The 17,800-nt window shown below is 31.7% G+C and overlaps 1 protein-coding gene across 1 annotated transcript; it reads right to left on the minus strand.

Annotated features, from left to right (window-relative positions):
• Nucleotides 1–2,705: 2,705 nt before the first annotated feature.
• Nucleotides 2,706–4,894, minus strand: LOC132173342 (E3 SUMO-protein ligase MMS21-like). Its single transcript, XM_059584815.1, has 4 exons — nucleotides 4,742–4,894; nucleotides 4,194–4,265; nucleotides 3,059–3,169; nucleotides 2,706–2,851 (listed from the first exon to the last, which is right to left on the minus strand). Exons 1-4 carry the CDS (start codon nucleotides 4,835–4,837, stop codon nucleotides 2,810–2,812), a joined length of 321 nt encoding a protein of 106 aa, XP_059440798.1. The 5' UTR covers nucleotides 4,838–4,894; the 3' UTR covers nucleotides 2,706–2,809.
• Between the last annotated feature and the right edge of the window lie 12,906 nt (nucleotides 4,895–17,800).

A 17,800-nucleotide genomic window follows, 5' to 3' on the forward strand; every position in this document is an offset into this window, starting at 1 on the left:
TTTTAACCGCCCGCTAACCGCTAACCGCTATAACCGCCAACCGCCTAACCGCCTAACCGTTTAACCGCATTAACCGCTAACCGCTTAACCGCCATAACCGCCTAGCGGTTAGCGGTTAGCGGTTATTGGGTCTACTAACCGTAACCGCTAACCGCTAACCGCCTTTTTATATAATATATTTTTATAATTATACATATAACATAATCACTTGATCATTAAATCACAATTTTTTTTTAAAATAATTAAATCACAATTTGAGTATTAATATATTATCACTATAATTTATATGATTATATCATATAATCACTTGATCATTAAATTACAATTTTTTTAAGAAAATAATTAAATCACAATTTGAGTATTAATATATTATCACTATAATTTATATGATTATATCACGTGAGATTGATTATTAAATCATTTGATTATATAATAACAAATTATACATATATAATATGACATAACTCATAAGTATACTAATTCATACTAATACAACAATTAAATATCTAGAGACTTATTTTCAATGTATGTTATAAACTTATAAGTCTATATATGTTATAAGTCTATATAAGTCTACATATGCATATGAATAATATAAATGTATAATATCAATACTTAATCATATGATTCGATGACAATTCAAATACTTTATTCAAGACTTCAAGTGAATCATATTATTAATGTACAATAATGATATGATTCGTATAATATCAAATTAAGTAATTGACATTGGATTAAACAATGACCAATGTGTTACTTATAAACACAATTTAAGTATTAATGTATTATCATTATAATTTTAGTAATTTATATATTATCATTATAATTGATATGATTATATCACATGAGATTGATCATTAAATCATTTGATTATATAATAACAAATTATACATATATAATATGACATAACTCATAAGTATATCAATTCATACTAATACATCAATTAAATATCTAGAGACTTATTTCCAATGTATGTTATAAACTTATAAGTCTATATATGTTATAAGTCTATATAAGTCTACATATGTATATGAATAATATAAATGTATAATATCAATAGTTAATCATATGATTCAATGACAATTCAAATACTTTATTCAAGACTTCAAGTGAATCATATTATTAATGTACAATGATGATATGATTCGTATAATATCAAATTAAGTAATTGACATTGGATTAAACAATGCCCAATGTGTTACTTATAAACATAATTTAAGTATTAATGTATTATCATTATAATTTTAGTAATTTATATATTATCACTATAATTGATATGATTATATCACATGATGATTTGATCATTAAATCATATGATTATATAATAATAAATAATACATATATAATATGACATAACTCATAAGTCATAAGTCTACAAGTTAATCATATGATTCATGTACAATGATAATCACAATTGATTCAATTGAATTAAACAATATGTTACTTATAACTACAAGTCTACAATTTAATTAAAGCATTATTAGATACTTTAGGAATTTAGGATTTAGGATTTAGGAGTTTGAACATTACCATTTACCATTAGATATTAAGTTCAATTCAAAGAAAAAAGATTATAAGTAAATATGATAAGAATTTAAATAATTAATCATATGAATCATATGATATAATTTAATGAGACTATATGATTATATAATATCAAATTAAGTAATTGACATTAGATTCAACAATGTGTTACTTATAATCACAATTGAAGTATTAATGTATTTTTTGAACATTTTTTAGAAAAAGAAATTTAACCATTTTTTGAAAGAAAAAAAAAAAGAAAATTAACAATTTTGAACAATTTTGAATTTTATATATATATATATATATATATATATATATAATTGCTTATAGTTATATTATATGCATATTGAATAATATAAATGTATAAGATAAATATTTAACTATATGATCCAATTACAATTCCAATACTTAATCAATTATTCATGTACAATGACAATGACAATGTGATTCATATAATATCAAATTAAGTAATTGACATTGGATTAAACAATGTGTTACTTATAACTACAATTGAAGTATTTTTGTTTGTTTGTAAGTTTATAAGATCAACACTTAATCATATGATCCAATGACAATTCAAATATTTATAGCAATTGGGCCCAAGAAGATATTAAAAATACAAGAAAAAAAAATGAGGGTAAAAAAAAGCCCAATTTTAAAAAAGCGGTTAGCGGGCGGTTATCTATTTCACTAACCGCTAACCGGCCACTAACCGCTAACCGTTAACCGCTAGGCGGTTAGCGGTTGCGGTTAGTGAAATTTACTAACCGCTAGGGCGGTTACGGTTAGCGGTTATTGCCACTAACCGCTAACCGTAACCGCCTTTGCACCCCTACTACATAGTCCTGTGGACCTAAATTCAAGGCCTACTTCTATGTTCCTAGCCCATCCTAATGGGGAGTTATAAATCCTCCCAAGGAAAAAGACCAAGAGATCATGAACCTTCATTGATAATACTCTCAAAGAAAACCCAAAGAAGTATCATTAAGTGGGTTATCGAAATCACGCCACATCTCTCCACTTAAAAGTGGGTCCAACTCTTCAAAGATCAACTTAGCAAGGTGGTTCAAAGCCGGTCTTCGGTCCGGATCCCCATTTTTTATGCTCAAAAGATTCAACAATTATAGAACACAAATGTTTTATAAGTGCAAATGATAAAGTTCATGACTTAGTGAGTATAGATACACAGAATTACAAGTTATTGTGTTGTGAATTCAGTTTTCTCTTAACAACGAGTGAAAAGTGAATCTCCCAATTAGAAGAAATGAGAAACAAGTCAATTCTAGACCAAGAGGGGTAGTCTTGATGTTGTAATGTGTTTGTCCTGCATCATATGCATTAGTAATACAGTAAGAATGAATTAGATTTTAAAAAATAAAAAAATAGAAAACAATTCAACACATAATTTTAAAATAGAAAAAATAAGAAAAAATGTCAAAATATAGTAATAAAAAATTTGAAATTCTTGCCTATCCTTTTAATAGTCCAACACCCAAGAAACTCCAAAGAAAATAATCGAGAGAAAACATACCCAGATAGCTTCTCTAAATTGGCGTATTATAGGATGGTTTTGTGGAACTGAAGATAAACTAGGCTTGAGCTTTGCAATCTCATCCTCAAACAACTTCTTAAAATTAGTTATCTGCATTTCAAGCATTAAATTAACAAATCAGAGAAAAGGAGGATAATAAAACATTTACATAAAGACAAAATCATTTGAAGAGAAAAACTTTGCATTATATAGAGTTCAAGCACCTCTCCTACAGATCAACCAAAAGGCAGTTAACAAATCAACAAAGGCATTAAGAAACAAGAAAGCAAGAGATAATGGCTTCAGTTTCAGATCCAAAAATTTAAATTCCTTTCAATTTTCTATATTCTCTCACAATCAAACAAAGCATAAGCAGAAATACTATGAGGAAAAAAAAACTCATTGTCCAGAATAGTATAATATCATCTGAGACTCATGATTATCTCTCTTCATCATATTCAAATCTACTATTAAAAAAGCAAGTAATATCAACGCAGTATCTTCGAATCTAAATTCCTTGCCCTAGAAAAAGTAACATCATATTTACTGTTTAAAAAACAGACGGTCTAGTTTACACCCCCCTTTTTTTTTTTTTTTTAAGGAAATAGATGAATTCTCATTAATGAAGAATCAGATGGATACAGGTTGTTCCATCAAAACAATATCACGGATAGCCCCTAGAATTGTAGTGTTCCAGGTCTTCTCAATGAACCGTTTACGCTCTTAGGCCAAGCCATGTGCAGCCTTATTGAAATTTCGTGTACCCACCCCAATCGAGTAAACTTCAAACTCATGTAAAGCGCCCCCTCCACAAGAATCGGGTAATACTCCGGCTTGCCCCAAGGAATTGTTTGCATCCAAGGAGATTCGAACTTAAACTTGATGGAAATGCCACCAAGAGTAAGGCCCTTCCCACTTGTGCCAACCCTAATGAGACTGAATTAATCCTAAAAAAATTTCTATTCATCAGTTGGGGGAAGTATTATGTCCTTTTGAATTGCCAAATGCTGAAAAGAAATTCATATCCAAAAATTTAAATTCCTTTCAATTTTCTATATTCTCTCGCAATCAAACAAAGTATAAACAACAATACTATTGAGGGAAAAAAAGCTCATTGTCCAGAATAGTAGAATACCATCTGAGACTGATTATCTCTCTCCAAATCAACCCCAATTTCCATTATCATATTCAACGCCTTCCGAAATTCCTGAAACAAACAACCCAAAATAGAGTTGTGGTAACACCATGGATAGGACATGCAATGTGATTAGGCATCATTTGGGTAGGAATTCGAAGCACTTATTAGCGAAAAATCATATTGTATTCAGCAACAAAAAGAAAAAAGAAAAAGAAAAAGAAAAAGTAGTTTCAATAGGGCAATCAAACAGCAGCTTTCGACAATAATATAGGATCAGTCAGCACTGATTTTTAGCATTTATCAACTCTTAGAAAGCACTTATCTTGCTTTAAAAGCAAAAGCATCCCATTGTGTTCACTTTCAGAAAACAACGCGAACTTCTTTCAAAATCAAAGTATAGACTTTGGGGGTACCAGGCACTGCTTGGCTTGCATTTTCAAAGAACTTGAATTTCTTTCCAAAAAAAAAAAAAACGGAAACAAATTCGATTCCCAAAATCACTAAAAAGTACTTCCAAAATGGTAAAACACAGGAAGGAAATTTACAGCAATGAGGGACTGATTGTCGGAGTACAGTGTCGAAGCTGCAGTTTGGATTCTTCCGGTGACGCCTGTGGACCGCGAAGCAGAAGTGGAGGCCATGGTTGGTCACTAGGGTTTTGGATTCTGAGAAACCGTGTTTGATTTGTGATCATTTTGGAGGGAGAGTGAGCCAAGAGGGAAAAGTTTTCCCACCAACAACGCACCGTTTTAGCATTTATTTTTATTATTATTATGGGTAAATATATTATAAGTCTCTCAGTCAACCAGCAAAAACTAAAAATTTCTGAAGTTTTTTTTTTGTTTTTGTTTTTTTTTAATTTTTTTTTTCGAATTTTCACTCTCTAAATGAATCAAAATGTCAATAAAATTCCTACCGTTAAATTTTTTTTAAAATGGTTAACAATCGTTAGTCTCATTGAAACGGTGCGTTTCACTTTACTTTAAAATATTAATTTTTTATTAATTTAAATCTAAAAATTAAAATTTTAAAAAAAATTTAAACAAAAAAGGAAAAAAAAAAAAAAAAAAAACATGTTCTGCAAAGTTGCTTCCCATCGTAGATTTTGGAGGTATGTGAGGAAGCATCTTTTTCTTCTGCAAGCAGGTTGAAGAATTGAAGCTAGTTTGTCGATGCTGGTTTGTCGCCCAGGAAGGAGTATGGAAGTTTCTACGAATTTACCCATTTTACGTTTGAGTCATATCTGAACTGACACATTACAAGAGATCTATTTTGAAATTTTTGGAAGTTTGTTAAGTTATTGTTTGAGGCCCTATATTAGTCGGTATATCAAAATATACGAGACCCATCACAATCACAACTGTTATGGCTAAATTTTTGGGTTGATAATTTTGACACGACTCACGAACCCGACATGAAAAAAAAGTATTGGGTTTGGCCTTATTAAGTTCGAGTCTACCCGGTAAAAAAAAAAAAAAAAAAACCTAAAGACTAACCCAGTAATGAATAACTTAGTATATAATATATATACTCTTAATTATTTATGTTTACAATGTTTATATTCTCTCTTTTTCACGTAGGACTATTTAGCATTTGCGGGAGATAATGTTAATTTACAAAAGAATCAATTGGAAATTTATTTGGAGGAACCTAGGTCTGTGGATTTGGATGATACATTTGATATCCTTTCATTTTGGAAAGGAAATCAATTTCGCTATCCTGACGTAGCTGTTATGGCTCGTGATGTTTTGAGTATTTCTGTTTCTACTGTTGCTTTGGAATCCACTTTTAATATTGGTGGATGTGTGATTGATCAATGTAGGAGCTCACTCAAGCCAAATATTGTTGAGGCATTAGTTTGCACTAAAGATTCGTTATATGGAGATCAAGGTAATATTAGTTATTTGCATGTTTAATTTCTTCATTTATTGTATTATTTTTTGACTACACTATAATAAATTAATAAAATAACATTAATTATTCTTATTTTTTGATATAGAACTCACACAAATGAAGTTGGATAGCAAAGAAGATGATGTTTATACAATTGATGTTAATTCCTGTGATATTCCAAATTCATTTGGAGGCTGGAGCACAATCTGTTAGTATTTCTTAAAATGAGTATATTTGTAGTGTTTCATAATTCATATCTTTGATTACATGTGATGGATCATGGATCTTTCAAGACTTCAAGTGAACAACATCGGGCATAATGACCATGGGAACCTAATTTGTAATGAATCTACTGATAATGTAGTTTTGAGTTTTGTTTCTTTTTTCTTTATTATTTTGTTTTTGTTAGCTTTTTTATTATTATTATTATTTTTTTCTTTATTGTTGTGATGGAAATGTTGTGGGAAATCTAATTTGATCCATATTCATTTCATATATACATCATTAAATATATATGTGAAATTTAATATGAACAGTAAAACAGAAAACATCTAGACTGGTCATAGCAAAGGAGTCTCCTTAAAGAGAAACTAAAATCATTATTACATTACATGTAATTATGGAAATGGACTATCTAATATGTATAGATCGAGTTGAAAATTGCTAATTTTGTAAATGTATTTATTAACAATTGCATTGGTATTCATGTGTTATTATTATATTTTTTTAAAAAATAAAATAAAAAAATAGGGTTAAGGGTTTTTAATGGGTCAGACGGGTTGGGTCGGATCATGTCTACCCGATATGACTCGGTTATTTATTTGGGTTAAACACGTCGTGTCGGGTTACCCGGCTATTTTTCGTGTTATAATCGTGTCAGACCAGCTAATCCATTTAGTTTGCGTAGCGGGTATTAGTGAGTCGTAATCGGGTCGTATCAAGTACCTGTTTTATAGGCCTTCCAACTCAAGCAAACCTCATTGTGGGTCCTATTTGATTTCTTAGGATTTTCTTACCGAAAATTTGGAAAGGATAAAACTTGTATCTACAATCACTACAGTAGCTACCAACCCAGAATCAGATGCTATATGAACGCTGATGCTCAATCGCTTTTGATTTATACTTCAGAGTTGTTGTTGGGTTTTCAGCTTTTTTTTCTTCAAATCCAAATAAGAGCCACCAACCCTCCCATTCCTTCAAATATACTCTGTAAAGTGGCTGCTCCTTTGAATATAACGAATATTTCATAACTGAGCGTATTAGGTCAACATTAGCTCGTTTCGTTTTCTCTTTCCCTTTTGCTTTCACTATTTGTTGAGACAGTTATTAACTCTGGTAGCGACTTAATTCAAAGCAAACGATCAGCAGTAATAGACCGCGAAGGGGTGGCACGAGGTGTGGCAGTCGTTCCACCTCCGATGCCTAAGTGAGAGTTTAATTATGACAAGAGTAATAAAATATGGAAATAATAACATAATGTATTCAAGAGTAGAATTGAGAATGTATTTGTATTATAGGTTGGCTCCTCTTTTTATAGAGGCTATGAGTAGGTTAGCTCTAGTGGGACTCTCACTCGACTCCCTTGACAGTGATATCTGATTGGTTATCCTCATATTTGGTTTGTTAGAGGGAGGCTTGTGCTCCCTTGATATGTGGGAATGGATTATCCTTCCAAATAACTTTGGAGATTGCATGGAGATATTATTTTGCATCTGGACTCCTCTTGGGAGCTCTAGTTTGTTATTCCAGATGGGGTTTGTTGAGCAATTGTTGGGCTTCCTTGATTATTGGGCTAGCGGTGCATAACTGCACGATTTGGAGCGGACTAGGCAATGACTATCTGTCCGTGCCCAGATTGCAGAGGCTTGGGCTTAGTTTCTTACTGAGCCGTGAGTCTCTTATTTGGAGTGGGCCCTCTTGTTGGGCTTTGGAATATATTTTGTATCAACACTATTCAATCTTCTTCTTCAATGGGGTACTGTTGGCAATAAAATAACATAAAGTTGTTAATATTGTGTCTAAGCCAAGTCTGATCAGATGGATCACCACAGATCTGTGCTGAAAATTTTAGAAATCTGTTAATTTTTCCTTTTATCCCAATCTGATCAGATAGATCACGACATATCTGTATTGACTGTACACAAATTTGAGTATATTGTGTTTGAGCCATAGACTTGAGATTTGCTAATATTTTCCAATTTTCAATTAGATCCATATCTGATCCAACACTTTCAGGAATTTGCTAGTCTTTTATGTTTGATCCCCTACTTGTCTTTGGTTCTTGAAAGTCAAATTTTTCAACATGCTTGCAGAAGGAAAAAGTGCTTCTTCTCATACCTCCAAAATCTACGATGGGAAGCAACTATGTAGAACAAGCTTCTTTTTTTCTTTTTTCTTTTTTAAATAAATTTTAAAATTAAATTAATAAAAAATTAATATTTTAAAGTGACGTGAAACGCGCATTTTCAATGAAACTAACGGCAGTTAACCATTTTGAAAAAAATCTAACGATAAGGATTTTATTGGCATTTCGATTGACCTAAAGAGTAAAAATTCAAAAAAAAAATCAAAACAAAACAAAAAAAAAAAACTAATGAATTTTTTAGTTTTAGTGAGTTGACTCAGGGATTTATAATATATTTACCATATTATTATTATTATTATTATTTACTTTTTAGGCGGATAATTTTTTTTTTTTTAAGAGAATTAGAGCACCTTTGATAACATTACTATGTTTCCTACCAAATGAATTAGGGTCCTCTCCAATTTAAATGAACTAGATAATATCGAGTTAGTTATATTGGAGATATATTTTTGTCCTATCAAATGTTATCCAATTCATTTGAACTGAAAAAGATCATGTTCCAACTCGGATCAGGAAAAATTCAAATTTTAATGGGTTCTTCTATGTGGTAATAGCATGATGGGGTTTGTCAAGAATGATGGGGTTTGTCTAGAATTGTGTTATTCTATGTGGTATTTCTTATCTGTTTTAAGAGTTATATTACTAGTTGGGAAGGTATTGTGTTAATATTAAGGCTCCGTTTGTTTCGGTATAAAATAATTTAAAAAATATATTTTTTGGTGTTTGGTGCGACGAAAAATAATAGTCAATGAAAAATATTTCCGATTTGATCGAACAAGCATCTTTAATTTTTGTAAAATTATTTTCAAAAAAGGGAAACTGTAAACCATTTTATGAGTTTGAATATCTCATTCTCAAATTGATGGATCGAGTTAGGAGACTCAGGACGTCTGCGAGGACTTCACAGGACCATTGTCAAGACCCCATCGTGACTCGATTGGGACCTGTCAGGACTTGGTCAGGATATCGCCGAGACTCGGTCTTGACCCCGCATGAACCATCAGGACCCCATTGGGCCACCGCCCGGACTTCGTTAGGATCCGGTTGGGACACCGTTGAGACCTATTCAGGACCCCCTTAGGACTTCTGGTTAGGACATCATCGGGACTCATCGGAAACTGGTTGAGAAACCATTTAGACTTCATCGGGACCCGACCGAGCCATTGTCCAAACTTCACTAGGACCCAGTTGGGACTCATCGTGACCCGACCGTAACCTGATCGATACATTATCTTAATTTAAAATTTAATATGATTGAATGAATATATATAAGTAATGCTATTTAGTAGATTCTCATATGTGTCATACAACTATGATAATGTGACAGTGAAAATCAACATTTGAATCAACAAGGGTTTGTATAAATAAAAATGGTTAAATACCAAATACCCCTCTGGGGTTTGGTAACTTTATTTTTACCCCCTTGAGGTTTCATTTTTATCACAAGACCTCCCTAGGGTTTTGATAAATGACCAAGTTAGTCAATCCGTTAGTTGACCTTTAGGATTGACACGTGGACCAATCAGATGTTGACATGTGGCACCTATTTATTTTTTTTAAAAAAAATTTAAAAAAAAAGAAAAAAAATTGGGGGTGGCTCCAGTGGGTACAGGGGGTGGCCGAGCCACCCCCTGGTGCCCAGGAGGTGGCCCGGCCAACCCCATCCAGCCAGATGGGGGTGGCCCCATGGCCAAAGGGGGTGGCCCCATGGCCAAATGGGGTGGCTCCAAATGACCAAGCAGCTACCCCCAATTTTTTTTCTTTTCTTTTTAATTTTTTAATTTTTTTAAATAAAACATTTTTTTTTTAATTTTAAAAAAAAATTTAAAATTAAATATGTGCCACGTGTCAACATCTGATTGGTCCACGTGTCAGTCCTAACGGTAAACTAACGGATGAACTAACTTGGTCCTTTATTAAAACCCCAGGGGGTCTTGTGATAAAAATAAAACCCCGATGGGGTAAAAATGAAATTACTAAACCCCATGGGGTATTTGGTATTTAACCCATATAAAAATCAGCTATTGATTTTTATTACCACATCATCATAGTTGTATGATAGTTATATAAGAGTCTACTAAATATTATTACATGAGAGTCTAGAGTAAAAAGATGGTTCCTATCATTACTTATCTACTAAATATTATTTCTCATATATATAATTGTGATTTTTCTTACGTGCGCGTTAAAGGCCAAAAAATATTTTTAAATAAATTATTTTTAAGAAAATATTTTTTCTTTAAACTTTTTCAGACAAAAAAATATTTGATGTCGAAACAAATTGACCTTTAATTTTCACCAACCATAAGGTCATCCGCAGAAGTAGCGGATTAGCTCTTTGATTTTATGGATGGCCCACGATTATCAGGTCCCACCAGATGTATTGACTTTGTGGTACTTTGGAGAGAGAGATGAAGAAAAGTGTGGGAAAAGAAAATAGAAAGATGAAAATTTATTTTAACCCCTCAAATTATCACTTTAAGAATAATTTACTCTTTAAACTATCAATTACGATAATTTATCCTCTAAATTATCAAAAAATGATAATGTACCCCTTAATGCTAGCAAAACAACAAAATTACCCCCATAAAATTTTCAATAAGACAAAAATACTCTTAGAATTTTGAAAAAAAAAAAAATTTTAGTAGTTTGTTTTTATTTTAGTAAGGGTAATTTCGTCATTTTGTTAAAATTGATGGTACATTATCATTGTTTTAGTAGTTTGGAAGGTAAATTGTCGCAATTGATAATTTGGAGAATAGATTGTCATTGGGGTGATAGTTTGAGGGAGTTAAGTAGACTTTACCCTAAAAAGAAAGAAAATGGTTTGGACTTTGTGGTACTTTGGTTTTGCAATTTCTCAAAATTTTGGTTTGAAATTTGAAATTGGGTTAAATGCATTTTCAATACTTGTGCTTTATGCCAAAATCAAGTAGTTATTTCGATTTTTTAAAATGTCACAAATAGTACTTAAACTAAATAAATAAACTTACTTGGTACTTCTGCCATGAAAGTTTGGTCGTTTGGGGAATACATTGTCGTAATTGAAAGTTTGGGGGGACATTATTAATTTGGTGATAGTTTGAGGGGATACGTGGACTTTGTCCTTCTTTTTTTTTTTTTTTTTTTTGTTGGCAAACCATTCCTCACTGAAGACAATTTTTAATAGTTTATTATTAATTGTACAATCTTTCAGTCTTGCTTACTTATTCAGGTAATGAAGTCATAATTAAGAATTTTCGTTTAATTTTAAATTCTCAACTTTAAAACAAAATTAAAAAAGAATCTTTATTTTTAAATACAAATTTCCGGTTTTTTTATATGTTTAAAAATTTTAAAAAGGTTTATTTTTTAATATTTATTTAAATCGTTAATTTATTTTATAAAAGCATCTTCCATTCTTCTGGGTTCTAGCATGTGCAAATTCTTACCTTTTTTGGGGTTCAAAGGAATCGTCACTGATGACAACTTTAAATAATTTATTATTAATTTAAAAATAATTTATTCCACATGCATTTAACTCTTCTCAATGACAACTTTATTAAAAAATTATATTAAATCAAAAAATTTAACGAATGCGTTTTTTTTTTTTTTTAAATTAAAAATTTTCGTGTTTCTAAAAAAAATTAAGAATTGGTTTGCTTTTGTTAGAAACGTAGGGGGATTTTTTTTTTTATTTTTTTTTCACTTTCTCCTCTCTTGCCAACACTCACAACATCTATTCCTCCTTTCTTCTTTACTTAACGGGAACAAAATGGAGAGAGAGAAGAAGAAGAAGCGTGTGGGAAAAGAAAATAGAAAGAAAGAAAGTATGGGAGTGACAGGTTTCCACTTTCCAGAGACTTTTATGGTCATGATTTTCTTAGGAAAGATTTTTGTGGCCCTCTGATTTAGGACGTGGCATGTTGCTGGCCGTGTATGTCAAAAATGTTGAATAGGCACTTTCTATACGGCAATTTCGTGCAACCTGATCACACCACCATTTAATGGTGTGATTCGCTTGCATTTAAGCTCCCTTTGAAAAAAATCTCCTTTCATTGACAAAATCGCATTTTACAGGTGAGATGCTTTTCTTTCTTGTCTTTTTTTCTTTTTTAAATATCTTTAAGATGTAATTCACTTGGTTTTTTTCTTTTTTTTTTTTTCTTTTTTTTTATAATTTTATAATTTTTAATAACAATCCCTTAAATATCTTCTAATAAAAAGACCAAAAATGCTCTCTTTTTCCTTTACTAAACTTTCAAACAATCATTTTGAACTTCATGGTCCCTCTTCAAAATAATATCATTTAAATACCAAGATAAATCGATTTACTTCGGCACTTAGGTTATAATATATCCACCAACTTTATAAATTCTGTTAAATTCAAAATCTACTGTCTGTTTAATATTTTGTCCCATGAAACTTACAAAAATCATTACTTAAGTTAGCAAGGGTTTGAGTGACATATTGGGCGGGAGTGATGACGGAATTATTTTTTATGCTTAAATTAGCAAAGATGAAATCTAGGGACAAAATATATGTGAAAAGCGAATTGACGTTGACCACTTTGCCTTTATAGAAGTTCTCCATGTTTTTTCTTTTAATTTATTTCTCTTTGGTGTGACACCTCCGAGGGCTCCTTTACAAGAGATGCATACATATAAGATCTTAACCCAATTTTTATATTAAATCATGCCATAGATGTACAGAACAAAAATCTTTTTCCAATGGGACAAATGTGGAGTCCCAAAATGGCCTTGCATGAATGTAGAGTCACAACTTGTTTGGTAACCGACATGTATAGTTAGTTTTTGGTTTGGAATGTGAGGTAATTGATGTGATATAAAGTAGATAGAATTTTAAAAATTTTTGTATAAAAAGGTGAAAAGTTTTGTTTTGTTTCGTTTTGTTTTTTTTTTTTTTTTTTTTAACTAGTAATAAAAAGTGACCGTATAATATAAAAAAGTAAGAACGTTCTGAAGTTGATTTGAAAAAAAAAAAAAAAAATTAAGACTTGTGAAGTCCATAAGTCTTCTTAAGTCCGTAACTCGTAAGTCTTCTTGCCAAATAATTGCTCCGGACCCTACATTTGTGGACTATTCCAAAGTCAATAAGTCTTCTTACGTTGCTTCCTTTTCCACATGGAGAAGCTTGCATGCTCCAGAATGCACCTATAAATAATAGTAGGATAAATCATAAAGCAAACGCATTCTAGTACTGTCCTCCTCTCTCAAATATGAAGACATTTCTTCTCTTTGCTTTCATAATCTGCTTCCTTCCTTCCGACATAAAAGCTCGACAATTATCTGAGACTGGTGAGACTATACCAATTCCAATGCATGTCTTCTTATTTTATAACATCAAAAAGATGAACTCCGACATGCATGCACTAGTTTTATGATTAGTTTGTTATTGCATACCTAACTAATATTGAAACTATGCTTCATGCTTGTACTTCATTATTAATTTTGTCATTCATTTCAACCATATTTTAACTTTTCACAATCTTAATTTGTTGATTAGATATTATAAGTTGGAAGTTTTAGGCTATTAATCTATCACGTTATAGAAGAAACTTCATAAAATTCTCCGAAATTTTCTTGCATTTTAAAATTACTTTTTCGAAGTTCAAAAACTCTCAATTAAGGGTATCGAATTTTCAATTTCTTTCCATTATCTAATTTCGTTAGAATTTTCTGTTAAATCTTATCAAAATTTTTAAAATACCTTTTTTTTTTTATTATAAAAATAAAATAAAAAATTGTAAAGATTCAGGGGTTTATTTATTTTATATAAAAAACATATTTGAAACATATTTTCTATATATATATATATTATAAAAAAAGGGGGTATTTTGACAAGATTTAACAAAAAATTCTAATGGAATTTGGTAATTGAAAGAAATTGAAAATTTAATATCCTTAATTGAGAATTTTTAAACTTTGAGAATAATGTCAAACCGAGTGAAAGTTCATAAAGGTTTGTGAAGTTTACTTAAGTTATATTAATACTTTGGAAAACTGAACAAGAGAGTGCAGGATTAATCATATCAACAAAAAATTAAACAGAAAAGACTATGCAGCAGCATGTATGAGGATGATTTTGGATTTATCATGTACAAGTTATATATTGAAAGTTAACGGGAAAAATTGCAATTGCTTAACATTGTTACATGTACAGTAGATGTGGTAACAATTGCACCACCACCACCACGAGTACATGAACCGGCTCCAATACGTGGGGCTCAAAGTCCAACCACTGCATGAAGAAGAAACATCTGGTTTCAATAATGAATGTGCTGGAGAGATATGATAGTATTTGAAGAATAAGTTGGTTATGGGGAAATTGCTGCAGCTTTGTTGTATTTTTCCTTTCCTTGCTGTAAAACTATGTTCTAGATCATGTCATTTTTAGAAAAAATAAGATATTAGCATCTTATGAATAAGTTGGTTACGGGGAAATTGCTGCAGCTTTGTTGTATTTTTCCTTTCCTTGCTGTAAAACTATGTTCTAGATCATGTCATTTTTAGAAAAAATAAGATATTAGCATCTTATTTTCCAGGAATAAGTATTCGCATCTCTATGGAAGTTAAAAGAATATAATGTTATATAATCACACAAGAGTACTGTTGCTTAAAAGTTAAACCGAGTAGTGCGATTAAATCTCTTAACAGGCAACCTCCTAAAATTATACTAGACGAAGATCCAATCCGTCGTCCATTTTAGAAACCTTGTCAGAGTTTGGAATGCAAAGAGATCCACTCATCAAATTGTTCTCTTTTCTGTAAAACTCATGTGAAAACCGATTACATCCAAACACCCTCACTTTTCACTTGCCCGATCCCACTTGGTCTCCCACGAGTCAACCACGAGTGCCGAGTTCCAGCTCAAATCTCCTGTCATTTTCACCAGAAAACTCATATCCGGCAGCCTAAACACCATGCCTCTCAGCCGTGGCCCCAATAGTTCATGTACATGACTCGCGGGAGAGACCTATCGGCCTGCCTCAGCCTCTCGCTGGCGCTAGAATTCCCCAAAAATCCGGTGATATCCAATCTATTTACCCCCGATATGAGCCGGAGATCCACAAGTCTCCGCCGGAGAAGAGATTCCTTAGACCGGGTTTCACTTAATGCCCCTAGCTGTGAACCACAGCCACGCCAAGTCGCTAAACTCCATCCAAATATAGGCCAAAGAAACATACTTGCCAACAAATAGAGGCAAAGTAGAATATACTCTGCTCTGCAAATGGAAGAGAGAAATTTGGAACATAGAGGAAAAACATAAAGACAAACGAGAGGCAAACGGCGTTTGGGGTTTTCAGTAAAAGGTGTTGCTCAATGCTCATTTGATCTTGGCCATCCATTCTTTTAACCGCAGATGTGCAGTTATTTTTTCAACCGCATGGAAGCCCAATCCGAATTTTAATACCAAAGCGGTCATAACTCTTAAGGTAGGGGTGTCAAAAATAACCAAATCGGGGACCCGGTTCCGGTTCCGGTTGCCAAAACTGGATTCGGTTCCGTCCCGATTGGCAATCTCAGAAAACCGAAACGGAATCGAAATATATATTTTATTATATATATATATATATATATATATATATATATTAATTCTTTTAGTCTTTTACGCAGCGTTTAGGACCTTAGGCAATTAGGTTGTAGTAAGGGGTATTTATTTCTTGTGCATGTTGGTTTGTTTACATACTTGTTTTTACTTTTTATTGTTTTAATGTTTTCTTTATGTATCTAATTTAAAATGATTTTTAGGGTATTTTAAAAAATTTGAATTTTTATTTCTAACGCTCATATAGGCAAAAACATTGATTTTTTAGGATTTTTAGGCTTTTTTAGGTTTATTTTTTAATTATTTGGAACAATCACAATAAAGCCTCTTTAATTTAGACAAAAAGATTAAGGACAAAGTTTTCCTTCAAACTAGGTTGGAGGAACTTCCTTCAACCTAATGTATAAAAGTGACATGTGTCACTTTTTTTAATAACATGTTAAATGCACATGTTTTTTTAATAAAATTTATTTCAATTTTGTCTCTACTATTAAAAAAACATGTGCATCTCATATGTTCAATGGACACATGTTACTTTTATGCACTAGGTTGAAGGAAATTCCTCCAACCTAGTTTGGAGGAAAATTTTGTCCAAAGATTAATAACTTTTTTTTTAAATGAGCTAACTTATGAAAAAAAATAATGGGCTTATTTTAGGCCCAATACCTAAAATCAACCCCAAACACTAATTTTTTTCAAAAACCGGTTCCGGTTCCGGTTCCCCAAAACCGAGAACCGGGGTACCCCGGTTCCGGTTCCGGTTCCGATTTTGGCCAAAAACCGGAAAACCGGACCGGGTTGACACCCCTATCTTAAGGATTAAAAACATCAAATTGACCAAAAGAAATAAACCAAAGAAAGCCTTTTGGTCATTAAAAAAAAACAAAAAAAAATGATTATAACCAAACCGATATTTTCTTAGACGACGTGTCTTAATAACATTAAAAAAAGATAGAGTTTTCCTTCAAATTGGTCGAACTAAACATCATAAAATGCGGAAATAATTTTCTGAAAACTATTTTACGTCAAAGTAAACGGAGTCTCAATCTATCAAAATGACATGTGTCATTTAAACATGTAAGATGCATATGTTTTTTTTAGGATAATACTAGACATCCCAACACTTTTTTCCAAATTCATTTTTCCAAACGATCTAGTCCATTCAATAAATAAATAAATTTATATTGTTTTTTTTTAAAAAAAATAAAAATAAAAATGAATGTGGGGTCCAGATCATTTGGGAAAGGGAATTTGGGAAAAAAGTGTTGGGATGCCTAGCAACCCTCGTTTTTTTAATAGCAGGGACAAAGTTGAAATAAATAATATTAAAAACTCATGTGCATTTCACATGTTATTAAAAGAAATGACACATGTCATTTTTATAAACTGGATTGAAGGAAGTTCCTCTAACATAGTTTAGAGGAAAACTATGTCCTTAAAAAATAAGTTAAAATTCACATACTCCCCTCAAACTACCACCCAATTGATAATGTTTCCCACAAACTTTCAATTGTATCTATGTCCCCCAAAACTACCAAAACATTATCAATGTCCCCCCTAAGACTAGCAAAAAGATAAAAATGCTCCTCTATATTTCTCAATAAAACAAAGGGTTAAATACCTCAAACCCCCCTAGGGTTTACCAACTTTATTTTTTTTCCCTTGGGGTTTCATTTTTATCACAGGACCCCCCTGGGGTTTTGATAAAGGACCAATTTAGTCCATCTGTTAGTTAACCATTAAGACTGACACGTGGACTAATCAGATGTTGACACGTGGCACCTATTTAATTTTTTTT

The sequence above is a fragment of the Corylus avellana genome, chromosome ca3 (genome assembly GCF_901000735.1).
Source record: "Corylus avellana chromosome ca3, CavTom2PMs-1.0".
Taxonomy (NCBI): Eukaryota; Viridiplantae; Streptophyta; class Magnoliopsida; order Fagales; family Betulaceae; genus Corylus; species Corylus avellana.

Coding starts and splice junctions, on each gene's coding strand:
- LOC132173342 (XM_059584815.1), bottom strand. CDS start 4,837: ATGGCCTCCACTTCTGCTTCGCGGTCCACAGGCGTCACCGGAAGAATC. Junction 4,266..4,741: donor ACAATCAGTCCCTCATTGCT/GTAAATTTCCTT, acceptor TGTTTGTTTCAG/GAATTTCGGAAGGCGTTGAA. Junction 3,170..4,193: donor GAGATAATCAGTCTCAGATG/GTATTCTACTAT, acceptor CTTGAAATGCAG/ATAACTAATTTTAAGAAGTT.